Source organism: Phalangium opilio, unplaced genomic scaffold (genome assembly GCF_054372755.1).
Source record: "Phalangium opilio isolate 3A_F unplaced genomic scaffold, DU_Popi_V2 ptg000002l_1, whole genome shotgun sequence".
NCBI classification, from domain to species: Eukaryota; Metazoa; Arthropoda; class Arachnida; order Opiliones; family Phalangiidae; genus Phalangium; species Phalangium opilio.
Window position 1 is genome coordinate 12,256,447 of NW_028324144.1, and position 21,965 is coordinate 12,278,411.

Here is a 21,965-nt window from a genome sequence, read left to right on the forward strand (position 1 = left end):
TCCATTAAAACGAATTAAAAAGAATGCAATAATTTTGGATGAAATTAATTTATTTGGTTAAATGCTTTTTGACAAAAAAAATGAATGAAAATTAATATGGTGATGATGCTACAAAAAATATAAGAAAAAATATATTAATTATCTTCAATGAAAATTTTTAATTGAAACTCAAGAAAAGAATTGAGAATGCAAAAATATTTAAAACTTAGGCTTTCAAGATATTAATGAAAAAAAAACCCCCAATAGTAACTTCTTTTCCTGTGCCCCAATATAATAAAAGTGTTAACTTTTTTAAATGTGGTTTAATACTTACAAAATATTTACAGTGGTGTTTCCATATTGTTGGTTGGGATGGTGGTGTTTGGGGTGGTGGTGCTTGGGGTGGTGGTGGTTGTGGTTGTGCTTGGGGTGGTGGTGGTGGTGGTAGTGGTGGTTGTGGTGGTGGTGGTGGTTGCATTACCTATCATGTAACCGTATATAAGACAACTATATATATGCTTGAGCCTTTAACACCTTTGGCTGGTTTGTGTACGATATACTTTTTTATAATTCATTTTGGTCTTACATGCAGAGTTTCTCAATCCTACAATTTCAGTTTAATATCCCATTTTCTTTAGATACTTTTATACCATAGAATATCTTTCTACCCCATTGCCAATATTAGAAAAAAATTACGCTATGAGAGCCATGGCGATAAAGGGCTCTAACTAAGATTGCTTGCATTAGGGCTACCTAGGGATAGCAGGGAACTTCACTGTCTTTTTTAAATTCAGTAGGGAGCTTTCAGATGGGATAGTAGTACGTCACACCCACCCAAGTCTTCTGGGAGCCATATTGGGTGGTCTCGGCTTCATTCCTGCTTTAAACCCTCCAATACGGCAGCGTAAATTATGTCACGAGACTCGGCTCCAACTGAAAGCTCTCTATAACATTTTATTAAATTTAAAACTAGTTTCCCTAAATGAGATTTTTAACGAAGTGCATAGAAGTTTTTAGGTAGCCCTGGGAAAAGCAATCGAAAATATTTAGTACCTCCGTTTTGCGGACATTCCCGCATTATGTGGCCGGCCTTCTTGCACTTGTAGCAAGTGCGGACCCATTGCCACCGTCCGCGACCGCCACCTCGTCCGCCGCCTCGTCCTCCGCCCCGTCCGCGACCGCCGCCTCGTCCTCCGCCCCGTCCGCGACCGCCGCCCTGGCCGCCCCGTCCGCGACCGCCGCCGCCGTAGAAGTAGGCATTAACGACTTTAATGTTTTTGCCTTCCATTACTAAGCCCAAACCGAAAAACAGAAATTTTATTGAATAGTTTACAATCAATTACTTTCTATCTAGTTTAAAGTTTGACAATAAATTTAAACATTATAACTTCAAATTTTATGACTTAGCTTCAAAACCCGTTAATTAATAATTTTAACTATTAAAAATTGTGTTTAAAACATACTTACGAGGTTGATAAACGGCTTGCTTTAACAAGTAAATAAGTAATAGTACTTTCCCGCCAAAAATATTCCCCGGGCTAGGGGAAGTACCATAGAGCAATTAAACTGGAGTGATAGCATGATTTTACAGAAACGTTTCCAGGTATAATTGCTCCATGCTACTGTTCCAGACTCCAGAGGGCAATAAATTAAAAAAGCTTATTCTCTTGGCTTCTTTTTTGGCGGGAATTGTTACAATTTCCACGTCGTTCCGTTCTCTTACAATTCCGAAGACTTGTAAAAGAATATTAATTGCCACGAATCTTAATTTTTAAGGTTTTATATGATTTATAAACTTAAGTATTTTTGGTTTTTTAATGTTCCTATTGTACAATAACTTTTGTTCTCATTTCAGATTGTGAAATTGTCTTATTTACTCTTAGTCTTAATAGGTTTCACTTTCCCTTGTAATTATATTATCTTCATTAATTTATATTGTATTTTTTTTTCTTTTTACAATTTGCAATTCTGTCAGAAGTTTTTTTTTGACACTGGGTTCTTTCTGTGCGCCTAAAAGGTACCCTGTGTACCTTTTATTCAGCCAATTCTTTGTGTTTGGCAAGTGGGTTCTCTGTGCTCTCATTAATTGGGTTCTTTGTGCTCTCATTAACTGGGTTCTTTGTGCTCTCATTAATTGGGTTCTTTGTGCTCTCATTAACTGGGTTCTCTGTGCTCCCATTAATTGGGTTTCTTTGTGTCCATTAATTGGATCTCTTTGTGTATCCAAATTGCAAGTTCCAGTGTGGGATTAAGGTTTCCTTGTGACCCATTGCAAACCGTGTCAAATACGGTACTGCTTGAACTGATTACAACTCTGCAGAGGTTGAAAAACATTTGCTTTCTTGTGCGATTCGTAAATTTTCGTAATGTTTTGTCGGGAGAAAATAAAGAGAAAAAATAAACGCTTAGCAAAGCAAAAAGAAAGAGCCCAAAATAAATTGGAACTGTTAGTTAACAGTAAAGCTTTGCAAAAAAAGAAAGCTAAGCGAGTTAAGAATAAGAAATTATATCTGAAAAACCAAGACAATTTTCAGAGAAGAAATGCAAATAACTATGTTCAGCGTAAACTTGCGCTTGGTACAGCAAAAGGTTGTAAAAGGGCTATGGCACCAGGTGGCACCACTAATGTTGCTTTTTGCTCAAAAAAATTAAAACCCAAACATAAACCAACTAAAGTAGATAAATTTGGTTTTGCGAAAAAGCTCCTCAATGCGGGGATTTTCAAAACGAAAAACAAAAAATTATAGCCGAAAGCTATAAAAGGTTTTTAGTCAAACGTCTAACTGAAAGACTGGTGGCGTCAGAGTCTTTTAACGGTGAGACTAAAAAACAACGCACGAAGTCTATCTCTCACAAGCTAAAATGCCAAGTGCTAGCTGGTAGAATATTGCATTTGAAAAGGCAATTATATTCGGCTTACCACGCCCAACTAACGAGCATTGTTAGTGAATTTAAGGATTTTGTTCAGAAAATCAAAGAAATTGGGTCCATTGACCCTGGCAATTTGACAGAAGTTGTGGGTGGGAAAAGGCTTCACAGTAGCATGAAAGAGGCCTATTTTCATGAAACTACCTATTATGTGATTGGAAATAATGGTAAAATATTGAAAAATGGCGATGAGTCACATTACGGCAAAATTTTTAAATTGGATTCTGATGGTAGTATAAGAAAAGTTCTGAGAGACCGTGCTACCAGTTCGACTAAAGAATTGTTTGTTGACGAAATGGGAAATATCGTTGACATGAAAAACAATAACGCAACTAGTAATGTTGAACTAGTTTTACAAGTTAATGAGTCGGGTGTTGTTACGAATCTCTTCAACATTGTTGAAACTGAAGAGAAGAATCCAAAAGCAAATTTTGTGATCAATGAAGGTGGGTTTATTGAAACCTTAAACAAAACTGTATATTGGGAATGCAGTGATATTTGTAATGTTCGAACTCGAGCCATTGCAAAAGTACTAGCTTTCGTAAACACAGTTGCCAATGCGAATGAAAAATCTTTGACTAAAATTTTTGACTCTGATTTGGACCTTTGCGAATTAAGAAAACAATTTTGCAAAAAATCAAACGTGTCTATACCACCAGATGGGGACGAAATAGTGGTGAGAATAGTTCCGTTCCTAGGACACACTGCTTACTGCGCTGATAGCGAAGAGTGCCAAAGTCATTTGCGTGCTTTAGCTGAACTGGCTCCTCACTATTCGGGAATTAGATATATTCTGAATAATATTTATCACGTCAAAGCGTTACTCAACGCGTTAACTAAAATCTCAACTGAAATTGAAAGTGGTGATTACGAGTCTGTGACGAATGTCATGGCGGAATTAAGGAAAACCCTTGCTACACGTGGGAAAAATTTAAATAAGGAACAAAACGATGCTCCCGAAGGAAGCGTTAACGCTCCTCAGCCGAGTCTCGATGAAAGTCAAATCTTGAGTCTTTACGAGAATCAATTCGCTCGGGCAATGCTAAACACCAACGAGTTTCACGACACGCCCTGCGACTGCTGTTTAAGATTACTGAAAAAATCTGATTTAAGAGCAGTAGAAAAACTGGTAAACAGAGCTGTTTTTGAGAACGAGGCCTATCTGATTTTAAGAGCTGGCTGGATAATGAATTATTCCGACACGAGAGAAGCAGACATGCTACTATGTCGTTACTGCGCTACGGATTTAGGAAAGGGTAAAGTTCCCATCAGATGTTTTCTGAACAACTTGGCGGTTGACAATCCTCCACTAGATGTCACCAGTTTAAACATGTTTGAGAAAGTTTTACTTCAGCTTGTGAAGGCCTTCCACACTGTGGTGCGGTTAGGCACCAAAACCAACTCCAACATGCAGTTTGGCACGGTTAAAGCTTTGAAGGGAAGAGTAATTTATCTTCCAATACCCGTGGAGAAAAATTTGAAGATGATTCCCAAGACATTGCCCAAAAATCACGAACTGCATATCTTGGTCAATGGCGTTCCCACAGCGGACAAAAAAGTTTGGCAACAGGTTGTTTGCCTCGAAAAAGTGTTGAAAGCATTCAGTGTGCTGAAAAAGATAAACCCTTTTTACAAAGACATTGATATTTCGACAATGAACGAGGATTATATTTGTGGCACGCAACAAATTGATGGAAATGAAAATTCATTGACTCCCGAAGAATTACTGAGCGTAACAGATCCACTTGCGTTAATTAATGATGGATCTGATGCGTTGACACGCGCTTCCGCTGCGCTTCCAACAGAAGGACCAGCGGATAGTAGTCTCGACGTCCAAGGTGACCAAAACGCTTCGAACATGCAGGAGCACGATGAAAATCAGTCTAGCCTTGCACCAGGCGACGCCTACAAAATTCTAACACAGCCCGAGGCTTTGTTGCGAAAACTTTCTGAAGGCGAAGCCAATGATCTGTACGATCATTACTCTATTCATCCGGTGAACGTCCAACCACCGAAGGATTTATTGGGTGCTTACCAAATGAAGCGCGTCGAGGCGGAGCCGGTTAGCACTTGGGACAAAAATCTGGAATACATGAGCTTCGTTCATTTGTTCCCACGGGGTCGCTTTGGCAAGCACGATGATAGACCATTTGGGAAAATAACGGAAACCGAGTATCGTTTATCCCGTCTTTTGAACAAAAGTCCAATTTTTAGACGAGATTACGCCTATTTGTTCCATTCTTATCAAGAATGCGAAATGAAAGCGATTTCTAGCAGTTTGAACTACGTTCTTCGTGTTAAAAAACCCATGCCAATTGGGGTTGAAAATTTGCTCAATCGAGTTGAATCTGGCGATAAAGAACTTGAGAGTAATTTAGCTACTTTCTTGGGTCATATTCGAGGAACGAAGGACTACTGGTATAAAGTTCTTAGATACGTTTTAGCGATGATTCGGGAATTTGGTCCTCCCACCTGGCTTCTAACTTTTAATCCGGCCGAGTACGATGATATGGAACTGCACGATCACTTGAGAAAAGTGAATTCAGACGTTCCAGGAGTAGAGTCGATGACGGTGGCTGAATTGTTGAATTTAGACCCACTTAGCGTCAATTTGCACTTTCACAACAAAGTGCGGTCGCTGTTAAACAACTTTGTCTTGTGTAAGCAAAATCCAGTTCTTGGCATGATAGAACATCATTTTTGGAGGGTTGAATACCAATCTCGGGGTTTACCTCACTACCATATGCTTTTGTGGGCCAAGGACGCTCCAAAGATTGGAACTTCTTCGACCGAGACTATTTTGGATTACGTGCAAAAACACGTCACGTGTTCGATGCCAAGAGCATCGGTAAGTCCGGAACTACACCGGCTGGTAAAAAAATTCCAAACTCACAAATGCACCTCCAGTTGTTATAAGAAGGTGAAAAATTCTAAAAAAGGATTGAAAGTGTGTCGTTACGGTTTCCCTCGAAACGTAACAAACATTGCTACTATGAATTCTGTTAGATCAGTTACTCGTCACCGTAAAATGAAAAAGTTGCAGAAACGACTGTACGACTTGCCGAGAAAACAGCACGAAGTTTTAATCAATGATTACAATCCCACGCTACTTTTGGCTTCCAAAGCCAACATGGATTTGCAATTTGTCGCTGACAAATCGGAAATAGTGGCAAACTATGTCACGGCTTACGTGACAAAGGGAGACCGGGCTGACATGGACCAAACTTTTGCCGAGTTAGGCAACGAAAGTTTGTCCAAAAAATTATTTGCCTATAGATTGAAATCTTTGACGTGCAAGCAAATAGGAATTTATGAAGCTCTCGATATGATGCTGGGCCAAGACCTTTACAACAAGTCTGACAGCACTAAATTTATAAACACTAACTTGAAAGAAAACCGATCGAGAATTTTGAAAGGTTACAAGGAACTCGCGCGATTGAGGGAAACTGACCCCGAAAGCACGGACACTTGCCAAAAAGGGTTCGTCGACGACAAATATCCGAATCGTCCTGACAGCTTGGAAAATCTAAGTTTGCGGGAATTTGGTCAGTTTTACGATTATGCGATGCGCTCTGAGGGTGTCGAGAAAAATGCGAATGTAATCCAGTTGAAAAACAATCTGGGTTTCATGAGAAAGAGAATTAAGCCGTACATAATAGAGCACTTTATTCACGACCCGATAGAGGAGAAAGAACAGTATTGTCACGCTCTACTGATCCTCTTCAAACCGTGGCGTGACGAAACTGAGCTATTGGGCGATTTTGAAACATACGCCGATGCTTTCGAAAACTCGCTTTCGGTGTTAAAAGACATGAGAGAATACCACGAGAAACTCTCGGTTTCCAAAGAAGTTGAAAAGAAACGGAAGGCTTCTAAAAAGGCGAAAGAACCAGAAACCATAGTCTCGGAGACTGAAAGTGACGACAATGAAAATGCGCTGCAAGGGAAGGAAATTGTTATCGAAACCGAACACGCGATGGCTGATGTGGAAGCTGCCATGGAAATGAATTTCGAGACTGATGTTGACAATGTGGCGTTACTAAACTCGGATCAAAGGCGAATTTATGATCACATCATGGATCACTTCTCCCAAGAGGGAGAAAAATGTAGAAACAAGTGCCTTTTTGTGTCGGGACCTGGTGGCACTGGCAAATCGTTTCTTATCGACACTCTCGCCAACGCCGTAAGGCGACGCTTTCAAAATCCTGCTAGCGTGGCAATTGCCGCGCCAACGGGTTTGGCAGCGTTGAATGTTAATGGCGTAACATTACACAGATTACTAATGTTGCCGGTAGATCATGGGCGTATTGCCGAATACCATTCCCTAAGTTCTGACAATATGAGCATTATGAAAGAAACTTTGGGTAATTTAAAACTGTTAATTATTGATGAAATTTCTATGGTCTCATCGGTTTTACTGACACACGTTCACTTGAGGCTGAACGAATTTTGGGAAATGAACCAACCATTTGGTGGAGTTGTATTTATTCTTGTCTTGGGAGACTTTTTCCAATTGCCACCGGTTCAAGGAAATCCCGCGTTTATCAAAATCACTTCCGAAGAAGCCAGACTTAGATTCAATTGCATCGGAGGAAGTGATCTTTGGAAGTTTTTTAAATACGATGAACTAACGCAAAATGTTAGACAAGCCAACGACCAAAGTTACGGCGACATTCTAAGCAGAGTTAGAATTGGAAATATTTCCGAAGCTGATGTTGCAACCTTAGGAACTAGATTGGTTGAGGGAGGTCAAAACATCGAGGTGGCTATGGACCTTTTCATTAAGCTGTCCAATGAAGGGTTTCACCCAATTTGTTTGATGCCTAAATTAGCCATGTGCGTAAAATTCAACTTTGATATGCTGCGAAAAAACGGCGAGAAAGTTGAAGTCATTCGTTGTCAGGATAGACTCGCTGACTATGGGAAAAAAATGAATAAAAACATTCTCAGGAGACTGCAAGGGCTACAAAACGAACCGTCCAAAACAGGCGGTTTGGAGAGCGAGTTAGTTCTTTGCGTTGGCTGCCGAATAATGGTCAGAAGGAATATCAGTTTTGAAAAAGGCGTTGTAAATGGTACGATGGGTTTCGTAACTGGATTCAAGAAGGACGAACAAGGAAACGTTACTGGTATTTTTCTCAGAGTAGATCGCGAACCGAATAACGATGACGCTAACACTGACTTTTTAGTTGAGAAAATTTGCGTCAAATTTTTGCTCATGGCAAACATTTACGTTAAACGCTCCCAGTTTCCCGTCATCCTGGCGTACGCTATTACGATACACAAAAGCCAAGGCATGAGTTTAAAATGCGCCATTATGGATTTGGGTCCGAATTTCTTCGGGACTGGCATGGCGTACGTGGCTTTATCGAGAGTGACGTCCTTAGCCGGACTCCATCTATTACAGTTCGATCCGACTAAAATTAAGGTGGATGGACGAGCCATTATGGAGTATAACAGGCTTCGCAAAAAATATAGGCCAGATCTGCCTCTTTTGGAAATAACGGAGTTGAAAGAAAGTCGAGGTAGGAAAAGAAGTGCGCCTACACTATCTAAAAGCCTTTTAGAAGGCGAGGAAGAGAGATGTGCAGAAACACCGAAGAAGAAAAGGAAAACCCAACAGAGTTTGGATAGTTTGCCCTTGAAGGGTTTAGCTAACGATGACCAAGTAACGTGCTATTCTAATAGCGTTTTGCAACTACTCTTATTAGTGCCGGAATTAAGAGAATTGGTTAAATCTTACAATGGATCATTCGTTGAAAAACCAGTTTTACGTTGCCTCCATAACACGATAAACGACATCGAGAGTTCTCAAGGAAGCTTCAGTCGTAAAGGGTTGGAACTGAGAATGGCTGTCGGAAATCATTTTACGCTAAACGATCAACAAGACGCCAGTGAATTTTTGATGGTCCTTTTGACGACACTAAGTCAAGAAATGGAAGCCGATTACTCTAAAGCTCTGAAAGATCTTTTTTGGTCAAAGTTGCGAAACGTTACCAAATGCCCCAATTGTCAAGTTGAACAAAATTCGGAGAATATTGTTGAAAGCAACATTTTCAATCTTCCACTAGAAAACCGAGATAAAATTGATTGGAAATCTCTAGAAAAAAGGATGAGATTAACAGAGGTGCCATGCGTATTTTGTAACAACCCAAAAATACAAGAGCGTGATGTATTGATATCCAGCGGGAAGTACGTATTTTTGTGTCTTCTCCGTGGCGATTACAAAGATGGTCGACCAATTAAGATTTCGACCAAAATATCAAGTTTTGAAAATCAAAATGTCACTATGAGTAAGATGCTTTTTAAAACTAAAGGGGTGATTATTCATAAAGGTGAATCGTTGGCCGAGGGACATTATGTGAACTTTGTGAGAAAAGACAACGGCTGGTACGAGGTCAGTGATACAATGATCAGAAAAAGGGAGAGATTCGTCAGTAACTTGACTGACGTCACTGTTCTGCTCTTGGAAAGAGTCCAGACGCATTAAAGGGAATCTAACGTGCTTGAAGAATCCATATCAAAATTACCCCGAGTAAAGTCCAAAATTTCAATATTTATACCAGAAAGGAGCATCATATCTGTCAAAGATATACTAATAGTTTCATATTCACTTTAAAGTAATTTATGACTGGGTAAGATTGTTAATCCTAGAGCAAGTTTAAGGTTAACGATGGTTCTGGAGTAATTTTGATGTTGCCTACTATAATAACCGTGAAAGGGAGAGGAGGGAGGATTGTAGGGCCATGCTATTGTTACGAAAAAAAGGCGATGATTCTTGCATTAATTTTAGAATTTTCAAGTGAAGGGTTTTTAGTACTCTTGCCCCAATGGTGTTTTATGTAAAAAACACGCTAAAAACGTAACCCCTGTTGGTAATGCTATGTGATTAAATATAATTCTTTAATAAGCTGGTGAAACTATTGAGATAAACTCATCATATTAGTTAACATTGAACAGATTTTTTGAACTGAGATTTAGACACTCGTATCCAAATTTTAAATAAATACTTATTAAAATTAATATATTCAAAGAGTTTTCTAAATATCAGTTTCGCAGCTTCCATTTTTTTCTCTTTTAAGCGCGCTATTTTTTTTTAAATTAAGACGCCCATAACTTTTTTACATTAACAATTTAAAACCATTCAAAAACATTAAATTAAATTAAATTAAATTAATCTAATCTAATATTATCCTGTTACAATATCAAAGATTAGCAAAGCTTTTATGTTTAAATATTATCTATTAATATAACCTTTTCTTTCTATAACTTATCAATAATGTGTACCCGACCCAATCCGATACCACTTACAAAAATTGATTTTTAAACTATTTAATAGTTAGGCTTAAAAAAAGCCATATGAACTTATTAATTTGTCCTATAACTAATATCCTACTATTGTTGTATAATTTGTTTTTATAAAGTGTGAAAATTATTTCCCAAATTGTGGTTACCAATATATTACATTACCCTTGTTATTAAAACAACTAAACCATTTTTCCAATTAATATCCCAGGAAGTTTTGCATAATCTCTTTGTGTTTCTCACCAGCTGGGGTAGTCTGCGTGGCAGGTTGCATTGCGTAAATCCAACAGGGGTACAATTTGCAAAGCCTTCTGGAATATTTTTTTCCCCAAAAAGTTAATAACCTTTTCATTGTCCCTTTGGTAACCCACGCGCAAAACAATAATTGCCATGTTCTAGCAGCACTGTTTCCAAACTTAAAGTTAAGAGTTGCGTGACAAAATTTTAAAAATAGACCCTCAAAATCTTATATTTAAATGAACATATAATTGCCAGTAAATTGTAAAGTTTTCTTTCAACCCCCGCCCCTTTACGTAACTAATATAACGAAGATCAAAATTATTCCGAAATAAATACTACAAGCAGTGTATATTTTCAAGTTTGAAACATACAATTTAAAGACTAATTTCGTACAACTACATGCTAAGCTTCAACAGAAAAATAATTCATCATAGCTATTACCAGTATAATAAAAGAATAAACCTACACAGCTCAAAAATATGATGATCATCATCATTAGAAAAAAACCCGCAACAAGACTTCGATAGACAAATCAAGAAATATATTCAACTTCTCCACCGAAATAACAGACACTTTATACTGGCGTGTTCAAAGAGTGAGAGCGTCTTTGGATTAAGAACAGCAAAGATATTCAAAGAAATAATCTTTCTATTGGCTTGAGTCAGTGTCTATAGAACATCAAGCTGTATCAAGGCAAAATAATACATGTCAACTCTTTGGTTTCCCTATACAGGGTGTTTCTGAAAAGTCCATCACAAATTAAGGGGCGTGTTTATGGGACCAAACTGAGCGGAAAGTACCAAAGAACATGGGGTGTACAACATTTTGTTACGGAGATATGGCCTTCCAAACATTCGCCCCTAAAACAAGGAAATATCCAAAAATGAGGAGTAACACTTAAGACCGACTAACCAGCTTGTTTAAAATTACTAGACAATTTCAATAGCCTTTAATCGAACAATTGATTTCTACCTTTACTAATCAGAAGCGTATAAATGAGTAGAAGTATGCCTACGGTGGTAATGTAAAATTAATCCCAAGTGACATGATGTTTCAAGATCTTCCCAGCACCAAGTAAAATGGTTCTGATTGAAGGGACTTTTATTAGCACAGCGTAAACAACGTTATTTTCAGGAATTAGTCCAAATGTCCACGGGCGGCATTACAAAAACGAGGCAGTCTTTCGAATGATACTTGGACATGTTGGAAGATCCCTGGCTTGTTCCTGTTATCTCAAACCGTAAAAAGCTACGCAAATCTTCATCATCACGGACAACACTCTTGTACGTTAGGTATGACCTTGAGAAAACCTAAAAGGACATCTCGAATGTATTTGAAAAACCCATCTCCAATTAAGGGGCGTGTTGTTTGTTTCCAACAGAGTAAACTCGCCCAGAGAACAATTACAATGCAGAGCCACGTTTCGGCGTTAATGGCCCACAAAGGTGGTCCCAAACAAAAGAACAAACTTTAATGTGTTTCGTTCAGTAAGTGTTTCATGTGTCATAGATAAAACGCCATGATTAATGCACGAAGAAAATGAATTTATTGACAAGTTTTAACATTTAATTGCAACTAGTTACAAAAATTGTTCAAAGTGTTCACCACCCGCGTTAAGGCACACATTAGCACGTCTTACAAATGATTCCCTTACACGTTGAAAAATGCCTGGAGTTTCGCGAATTGTTTGACAGCCGTGAATTATTCGTCGACGTAGCTCTTCAACATCGGGCACTTCAGTCTGATAAACTAAGTCTTTCAGGTGGCCCCAAAGAAAGAAATCACAAGGGTTCAGATCGGGTGATCGAGCAGGCCACTCCACAGGTCCACCTCGACCTAACCACCGCAAAGGGAAGGTCGCGTTAAGATAATTTCGGACCGCGATGCTGAAATGTGGTGGTGCACCATCGTGCATGAACCACATTCTGTTTACCAAACCTAAGGGTACGTCTTCGAGTAGTTCCGGTAAATCGTCCCGTAAGAACTGCAAGTAAGCCACACCGTTTAACCTGGGTTCTAGGAAATATGGCCCAATTAAATTGTCACCCACAATACCACACCACACGTTTAAACTGAATTGTACTTGGTGACTTCTAACGCAAGTTGCGTGGGGGTTTAGCTGGGACCATTGATGTTTATTATGTAAGTTAATAATACCATCCCGTGAAAAGTTAGCTTCGTCAGTAACCAACAAATCCCGTGGGAAATCGATATCGTTTACTTTAGCCAGAAACCACTGACAAAACGCCGTGCGTCGTGGGTAGTCCGCTGGATTCAAACCTTGAACTTTTTGAACATGGAAAGGATGAAACCGGTGGCTTCTGAGGATTTTCCACACGAGCGTGTGGTTTACGCCTAATCGGCGACCAACTTGGCGGGTACTTGATTCAGGCTCGTCCTCGAAAATGGTGAGAACTTCGTCTTCTACGGCCTCTGGGATGGCTCTCGCTCTAGGTTGAGGTCCAGCCGGTTGGATTCGTCCATCTTGCCTCAAACGTCTGTCCACAGCCTCGAACGTCAGTCGATTTGGTAGTCGCCTCTGCGGAAATCTTTCCTGATACAAGCGTACAGCTGCAGCGGCATTCCCCTCGGCTAGTCCATACATTAGGTGCATATCCGCATATTCGGCATTTGTGAAGAAAGGCATTGTAACAGACTTCGTTGAATTATGAGTTTAATAAAACAAACACATGTACGTGAAACCTCTTTTATTCCTTTCTTAAAAAACATAGTGCTCTGTTTTAGTGCTCTGTTTTTTAAGAATAGGCGAAGTTCTCACTATTTTCGAGGACGATCCAAAAACAAGCAGCCGCCAATTGGTTTGCTGATTAAGAAAAAACCACACGCAACTTGCGTTAGAATTCACAAAGTACAATTCAGCTTAAACGTGTGGTGTAGTATTGTGGGTGACAATTTAATTGGGCCATATTTCCTAGAGCCCAGGTTAAACGGTGTGGCTTACTTGTAGTTCTTACGGGACGATTTACCAGAACTACTCGAAGACGTACCCTTAGGTTTAATAAACAGAATGTGGTTCATGCACGATGGTGCACCACCACATTTCAGCATCGCGGTCCGAAAACTTGTCAATAACATTTTCTTTGTGCATTAATCATGGCGTTTTATCTATGACACATGAAATACTTACTGAACGAAACAAATTAAAGTTTGTTCTTTTGTTTGGGACCACCTTTGTGGGCCATTAACGCCGAAACGTGGCTCTGCATTGTAATTGTTCTCTGGGCGAGTTTACTCTGTTGGAAACAAACAACACGCCCCTTAATTGGAGATGGGTTTTTCAAATACATTCGAGATGTCCTTTTAGGTTTTCTCAAGGTCATACCTAACGTACAAGAGTGTTGTCCGTGATGATGAAGATTTGCGTAGCTTTTTACGGTTTGAGATAACAGGAACAAGCCAGGGATCTTCCAACATGTCCAAGTATCATTCGAAAGACTGCCTCGTTTTTGTAATGCCGCCCGTGGACATTTGGACTAATTCCTGAAAATAACGTTGTTTACGCTGTGCTAATAAAAGTCCCTTCAATCAGAACCATTTTACTTGGTGCTGGGAAGATCTTGAAACATCATGTCACTTGGGATTAATTTTACATTACCACCGTAGGCATACTTCTACTCATTTATACGCTTCTGATTAGTAAAGGTAGAAATCAATTGTTCGATTAAAGGCTATTGAAATTGTCTAGTAATTTTAAACAAGCTGGTTAGTCGGTCTTAAGTGTTACTCCTCATTTTTGGATATTTCCTTGTTTTAGGGGCGAATGTTTGGAAGGCCATATCTCCGTAACAAAATGTTGTACACCCCATGTTCTTTGGTACTTTCCGCTCAGTTTGGTCCCATAAACACGCCCCTTAATTTGTGATGGACTTTTCAGAAACACCCTGTATAATTACGTTACGGTTTGGCAAGCCGTGCCTACAAGTTCATCAACACAATAGAAGTTCATAACAGCTATAGATTCGCCAAAAAACCTTTTCCGGGCAAAAAGTTGCCTCAACGTTCTTAAAATTTAGAACAGCAATGGATTGTTACTAAAATTATGTGCTTGACTATGTTGGGAGTTGGGCGCACTCCTGTAAGCCAAGCTTCTGGGCGACAAAGTTTTGAGGGAATAAGGGACTTGTCAGCATGCCTACCCTACAGGAACTGACTACCCCGCGTCCGCGGGTGGTGAAATACCCCAAATCCCCCCTCCTTCACCACTCGATTAAACCTCAAGTACTTCACTCTTTACTCTAAAATACCAACTGATTAACCTTGGATTTCAATTTTCATCAAAACGCCTTAAAGTTAATATACCATGATGGTATATTACATTGTTTAACGGACGTTTGCCAAACAAAGCAAGGTCGAGGGAACCAGTAAAAATTGCTGCCAATTAATGACGTTAAGCAGTAATGCCTTCTGAGTTCAATAGTAATAAATATAGAAAAAAAAATATAATCAACTGGATTGGAGATGTCGCTACCAAACACAAGGCACCTCATTAACTCTCTGAACTGAACTGCAGATTCTACATCAACAAAACAAAATCAAGCGCGATGGAACCAGTAAAAAAACTACAATTAATGACATTAACTCCCAACGCCATCTGAGTTCAATAGTAATAAATATAGAAAAAAAAAACCTAAAATCAACTGGATTGGAGATGTCACTAACGAAATACAAGGCACCTCATTAACTCTTTGAACTAAACTGCAGATTCTACAATAGCAAATCACTACCAATTTTAAAAACCATCTTTAAGTATATTAGGACTAATTTAACAAACTCCCCTTCCCTTTTTTATACCTTAAAAAAATATAATATTGAAACACATGCTTACTATTTTTCTGGCAATTATATAGTCTCAATTTGACAATCCTAGGATTAAATGTGTGTAAATATTTTTTCATCATTGAATTGTTCACTTGAGAGATTAACAAAATTATTATAGGCATTCATACGATAATGTTGAAGTCTCTCACTTTATAAATCCAACCTTCACGTATGACTGTCCTTGAACATTTTTTTAATCCCTCTCACGCATTCATTGTGAAACTTACATTTTAGATTCATTTAAAATTAATTATAGTTACTCTTAGCTTTTCCCTGTTAAGGTCTATTTTTTGGCAGCAGGACGCAATCACTAATTATCCTCAAAAGCCATTCTGGTGTCAAAAACAATTTTCTTTGGAAAAACCCTTTAAAATATGCAACTTTTACCTTTAAACGTAAAAAACAATATATTTATTGACTGGAATAAATTTATAATGAATACCATAATTAAATAACAACTAGGGAAATTAAGCCCAAATTACATGCTGTAAATAAACGTGGCAAGTATCAAACCAAAAGTTTATTTAAATAAATAATTTGCGCCTTCCAATATCATAATCATGCGTGTTTAAAAACTTGAAAATAGTCAAACAAAAACATTCTTAATGCAATTTAGTACTTGAAAGTAATTTTTAAACAGGCATTACTTAAAAACATTCCTATTTGTATTTTAACTATTATATGAAATAATATTATTAACCCTAAATTTTGTCATCAATAAATTACCGTAACTGTCATTTAACTTTATTTATTAAAAATAAAATAGTTTACAGGGCATAAAATAACATTAATTTCATGATTACAAGTAAATAATAATTTAATCCTGTTATTTCCTATATTTAATGATAAATCAAAGCATACTTCCATTGCCTGACCTCCTAGCATTCTGGCAAATCATTTAAACACCAACTTCAATTTCCCAAAGGCTGAATCCAATTAGAATTGTACTTAAGGGCGGAGCTAATAACATTAAAACTAAATGTGTGCCTGTTATTGTATTTCTTATTATTATCGAATTGACATCTTTCCCAAAATATTGCAAAATTGGATTTGTTTTCACCCCGAAATATTGCTAAAGTATTGCTAGTTTACTAATTTAATGCCATTTTCGACAAAAAATACTATCTTAGTTCTTTAAACTAGGTTAAAGTTAGAACGCCACTAAAGATGGCATATTCTATATGTTTCATTTCCTATCAAGGCTAAAAGAAATTATCCATTTTGAATAAGATCTTGTTAAAACAATGACATTGGAAATGGGGCTCAAAGATTTCTAATAGAGCATCTGGTCTTGGTCCACCTGAAATAGAGAGCTTTTAGTTGGAGGAGGAGCCGAGTCTCGTGACGTAATTTACGCCGCCATATTGGTGGGTTTAAAGCAGGGATGAAGCTGAGACCACCCAATATGGCTACCAGAACCGCGGTAAGACTTGGGAGGGTGTGACGTACTACTATCCCATCTGAAAGCTCTCTATAGTGTGATACTACAATCTTTGTCAGCTTTGGTCATACAATTTAGACTAAAAATATTGATGTGACGTTCCCATAGCTCCGATCTCTCAACAATTTTCTATTGAATGATGAACTACTTCCTATATGGAGCTAGCAACTGGCTAGGGGGAAGAGATAGTCTGATGTCACGCAGCCCCTCTCTGGTTGGCATTTTTGCGCGTAGAATACTGTTTCCAACCGTTAGGGGGGATGAAACTCCAGTAAGAGATAGAAGGGTGTGACGTTTCAGGGTCAGAACTGATAGCTCCCTATTCTACAGCATGCAGAAATAAGCGTTGAAATAATCAATATAAAATCACCAACGTGTCTACACAAAATTAATAAAAATTAAGACCGAAGTCACAGATATTAATCAAAACGTCTTGGATATAACCAAGACCTAAAAAGTATCGATAAGAAGAGAGTTAAGCAAGTGACTGAAGGCCCAGATATTAAAAGTTTTTTTTTAAATTAAGACTTACATGCTTAAGATGCTGTTCGGACAGTGGGACAAAGGACGATCTTCCTCATAGAGCTTAACATGGCGGGTGGGTAAAAAAGGAGAGGGCGTCGGACAGCCCCTTTAAGAAACTTATGTTCCATCACCCTATTGCATTGAATAAACTTAATTTACTGGTAGTCAATTTATTCCCTCTCAATAATTTGAAAAATTTACTTATCTCGGGTTTTCGAGCACAATTCCATTCCCCGTTTACATTTTATAACCACATTTATCATTTTTAGGGGATTTCGTGATGAAAAATACCATAACACGCGTATCTCTATGATAACACGTAACAATGACAAAACGATTTAGTCGTAGTCTGCTTTAGCCTCTGCTATGCCCGATACGAGCAAGGAGGATGCGTTGTTACAGGGTGGGAAATAAGGATTTTTTTAAAACTGGACATTGGGCCAGCGACCCCCCTGGCCTGGAATAAATAAACTGGTCCATGACCATTGACCAGGGCGCGTCGTCTGCTAAACTAAAGAAGTGGGTAATTAAAATAGTTGAGATAATGTCTGGACTCTGGTTACCCTTGAATTTTCTTAGTGGTCCCGTGGACCACTGACCCCCCTCCGATTTAATTTTTAAACTGGTCCAGGCATTTTTTAAACTGGTCATTTGCCCTGTGCCACCGCCTTATTTCCCACGCTGGTTGTATACATCGTCCTGGCTAGAAGTACGCCTTGTGCCACTCTCATGCGGCGTCAATGCGTCATGCCTTCTTTCGCTGGCCTCGTCACCAAGGCAATAGCCCACTCAATTACGCGTTAAGCTGATCCAAAATTCCGTGTGAACGTACTTTTTAAGGTATTCGTCACCAAATAGTAATTGTTTTTGAGAACATTCCTCGGCTTGAAATAGGACAACTACGAAATAATTCGACCAAATTTTATTTTATAAATATTTTTTACTATTTCAATTTCTATAAAAGTATTCTACCAAATGCATACAGAGTGCCACCAGAAGTCTCTGCGGCTACTAGAAATACTACATTTATATAGGAAGATAAAATAAGCAGCGACAAGTATATAAATGCAGGGCTATCCCTGATAAATCCCATATTCCTTTAAAAACCGTTAATACTTTCATTAACTTTGTTCCTGAATATATACAGACTAAGTAGCAGAGTCGAGTCACAGCCTCCTAGATCACGCGACTCGGTGAACGCAGGCTATATTGCAAAATAGCCAAGTCAGAATTTACGGCCTACGACCAAGCTGAGTCCAGCTGACACTCTCACACCCTTAAAAAAAATTCGAAGAGTATGCACCCCCCTACTGCTTGCGAACCATAGAAATGATAGAGACGCCATGGGCCTGGCATAGAACCGTGTGACCCTTGTCTGTCGTAGCGCTGCTATAGACCCTTTCTACTTAAAAAAGAGACATGTCAATCCTTCCTCAGTTTCGGGATATACAGGGGGTTGACCCCTCGACGTCTCTACTCTTTTTATGATCTTTCCATCGACCGAGATGGAAGGCAAACTATTTTCCCCGTGTCTTTCCCTCTTACATATATTCAGTTTAACCAAGACTAAAAATCATAACTTCCCTATTGAATTTGCCGCCATTGTTGAAATTTGCACAAAAACAATAGGTTTCACTATAAATCGTTCAGGCCATGAACGCGGATATGTTAGCAACCTATTAACGACACAATGTCATACACGTACCATGGATAAAGAATGCGCGTGAGGAAAATAGTTTTCACGCTATAGGATAGGCAACTACCTATCTCGAACGACAGCTTATTCTGTATATACTCTTTACAACATCGGTTGTCAGCACGAGTAAACCTAGGTCTCTATGTAACGTAGCTTTGTACGTGCTGTCAAGAGACAAAAAACTTCAGGATCTTCAGGATTTTAAAGCGTTTAAAATATCCTGAAGTTTTTTGTCTCTTGTCAGCACGCGCAAGGCTAGATTACATAGAGACCTAGCTTTACGCGTGCTGACAACCCATGTTGTAACAGAGTATATACAGAATAGGCTGTCGTTCGAGATAGGGAGTTACCTATCCTGTAGAGTGAAAACCAATTTCCTCACGCGCATTCTTTATCCATGCACGTACTCTCCTAAAAATGATAAATGTGGTTATAAAATGTAAACGGGGAATGGAATTGTGCTCGAAAACCCGAGATAAGTAAATTTTTCAAATTATTGAGAGGGAATAAATTGACTACCAGTAAATTAAGTTTATTCAATGCAATAGGGTGATGGAACATAAGTTTCTTAAAGGGGCTGTCCGACGCCCTCTCCTTTTTTACCCACCCGCCATGTTAAGCTCTATAAGGAAGATCGTCCTTTGTCCCACTGTCCGAACAGCATCTTAAGCATGTAAGTCTTAATTTAAAAAAAACTTTTAATATCTGGGCCTTCAGTCACTTGCTTAACTCTCTTCTTATCGATACTTTTTATGTCTTGGTTATATCCAAGACGTTTTGATTAATTTGGAAAAGGCTTAACAATGTTAAATGATTTATAAAATATTACGAACCTAACCTGGTTTTGATCAAAAAGGTTTTATTGGACGAAAGTGTTTTTGTTAAATGCTTAACCCAAGTCCAATTTTCACTTTTTCTGTATACTATTGTATTATATACAGTATTTAGAAGACACGGTGTTGAAAACTTTCCGAGGTCGTTTTTTATTATCATCTTGTTGCATAGTTGTCAAATAGTGGCGCTTCCAAGGCAGTACGAATGTATTGAAAACGCTAGGACTTTTGAAGGTCTCTTAATTCGACAAATTGCGTCGTTTGAATTGTAAATATCAAAGTGACTTTGATATTTACAATTCAAACGACATCAAACCCGCGCTTGGGCTAAATTCATTAGTAACTTTGGCGGGATTCGGTCTAATGGAATTCTGCGCAATGGGAATATACCTATTTAAACAAATCTAGCCGACCTGTTGGAAATGTGGTTCTATTCTTAAAGCCAAGAAAGCTTATTTATTCTTCATGTCGAACCATCACTTTAAACATATATTTTGCTCAAAATTTGAGTAAAGGAAGTCCTTTTCTCAATATAAAATGAAAGTCATTGTGGCTTACGTTATTATTATAGCCACAAAGTGTTAGATTATTCACCTTGTGGTAAAATATACCTCCACTTTTTAGTTGTTTTTCTAAAATATTATAATTATTTTTAAAATAAAGATTTAAAAAAATTTAAGCTATACACCAACGTTTCAAAAACATGTTACGTTAAATAACTCCTGGTAAGCGTTGATATTTAGCTTAGTGTTAAGATAATTCTGTGTTTACCTCTTAAACGCGATAAAATAAGAAGTGTTCCTATTTGGAACACATTTTAAGGATCCTTAGAGAAACAGAGATGTAATTAGACATCAACATTGAAGAAATAAACATTACCTCACACCAATGTTTAACTTTACAACATGTTCAGATGTTGCAAACCTAAACACTCTTTTTTCTGTGTAGATAGTTTAAATTTCATTCCTTCCCCCTTATCTAGCTTTGTATCCACTTTTGGTTTAGACCCTAATTTAAATAAGGGACATTTCCCGCACTTGCTCTTCAACTTTGTTCCCGAACACGTGTTTGATCCAAAAGATCCTACGAGTACAAATTATGTCTTGAGGGAAAGCATGCCTCTATTAGAATCTTACGCGCCAGACAGGCTAACCGAAAAACAACGTTCGGTTTTAATTTCTTTGTACAACGAACAAGTTGAAGCCAAAAATGTTCCAACTATGTTGAAGAATTGATCCATTATTGTCGTTTGGACGTTAGGATTTTAAGAGAGGGGTGTTTAAAGTACAGGGAGATTTTTGAGAAGATTGCGGACGTTAACCCTTTTACCACTGCCGTGACAATTGCCGGGCTTTGCAACGCCGTTTTCAGGAAGGACCACCTAGCGCCAAATTCAATTGGAATTGTTCCACCTCACGGCTATAGAATGAAAGACCCTCAGTCTAAAGTAGCCATCGAGTGGTTGAGGTGGGAATCCCATAAGCGCGGGGTCATTATTAAGTCGGCCTTTAACGGTTCGGAACCTATAATTTTGAACATTAAAGTCGACGGTCTTCTATTAGACGATCTTGGCGCAGATCAAAAGGTCGTCTACCAATTCCAAGGTTGTTTTTGGCACGGGTGTAGAACCTGTTTCCCGGTAAACAGAGACCTGGTTTTGCACGGTGACGTCACCCAAACTTTGCACTCCCGCTATACTGATACTTTGAACTGTAATAAGAGGCTTAGGGAGCTGGGGTATAAGGTAATCAAAATGTGGGAATGTGTATTCCACAAATTGAGGGAGCAAAAGCCCGAAATTAACACCTTTCTCTCTTCGATTCATGTCCAAATCGATGCGTGGGAACCACTCAATCCCCGCAACGCATTTTTCGGGGGACGTACTTCCGCTCTGTGTCTTCATCACAAGGTTAAGCCGGGAGAGGAGATTCGATATGTCGACGTCACCAGTCTATATCCATGGTGTAACAAATACGGCAAACTACCTTACGGCCACCCTACGATCTTGACAGACAACTTCCCACCCATTAACGAGATTGAAGGTTTTATTAAACTGGATATCCTGCCCCCTCGTAACCTCTTCCACCCCGTTTTACCCCAAAAGATCGGGGGGGAAATTGTGCTTTGTCTTGTGTCAGCTGTGCGCTGAAAACAAATATCAGGGGGATTGCACACATTC

General features: G+C 38.6%; 1 protein-coding gene across 12 annotated transcripts; it reads right to left on the reverse strand.

The window, feature by feature from the left end:
- Positions 1-32: 32 nt before the first annotated feature.
- Positions 33-18,152, reverse strand: LOC149719824 (uncharacterized). Of its 12 annotated transcripts, XM_089857725.1 has the most exons (5): positions 17,459-18,152; positions 17,265-17,389; positions 1,165-1,269; positions 1,033-1,134; positions 33-460 (listed from the first exon to the last, which is right to left on the reverse strand). In XM_089857725.1, exons 3-5 carry the CDS (start codon positions 1,265-1,267, stop codon positions 321-323), a joined length of 345 nt encoding a protein of 114 aa, XP_089713851.1. In that variant the 5' UTR covers positions 1,268-1,269; positions 17,265-17,389; positions 17,459-18,152; the 3' UTR covers positions 33-320. The 12 variants fall into 12 exon arrangements, 2 of the variants coding, with proteins under 2 accessions (XP_089713851.1, XP_089713843.1); XR_016376151.1 differs by lacking the exons at positions 33-460; positions 1,033-1,134; positions 1,165-1,269; positions 17,265-17,389; positions 17,459-18,152 and adding exons at positions 8,691-8,830; positions 8,905-8,974; positions 15,299-15,336; positions 15,441-15,609; XR_016376150.1 differs by lacking the exons at positions 33-460; positions 1,033-1,134; positions 1,165-1,269; positions 17,265-17,389; positions 17,459-18,152 and adding exons at positions 8,691-8,830; positions 8,905-8,974; positions 15,299-15,336; positions 15,519-15,604.
- Between the last annotated feature and the right edge of the window lie 3,813 nt (positions 18,153-21,965).

What these genes read in the sequence shown, in the direction of transcription:
- LOC149719824 (XM_089857725.1), bottom strand. Translation starts at nt 1,267, where the DNA reads ATGGAAGGCAAAAACATTAAAGTCGTTAATGCCTACTTCTACGGCGGC. An exon ending in CGGACGGGGCGGAGGACGAG is followed by an intron (nt 1,135 to 1,164) that starts GCGGCGGTCGCG and finishes GCGGAGGACGAG; the next exon opens with GCGGCGGACGAGGTGGCGGT. An exon ending in GGAATGTCCGCAAAACGGAG is followed by an intron (nt 461 to 1,032) that starts GTACTAAATATT and finishes GTTACATGATAG; the next exon opens with GTAATGCAACCACCACCACC.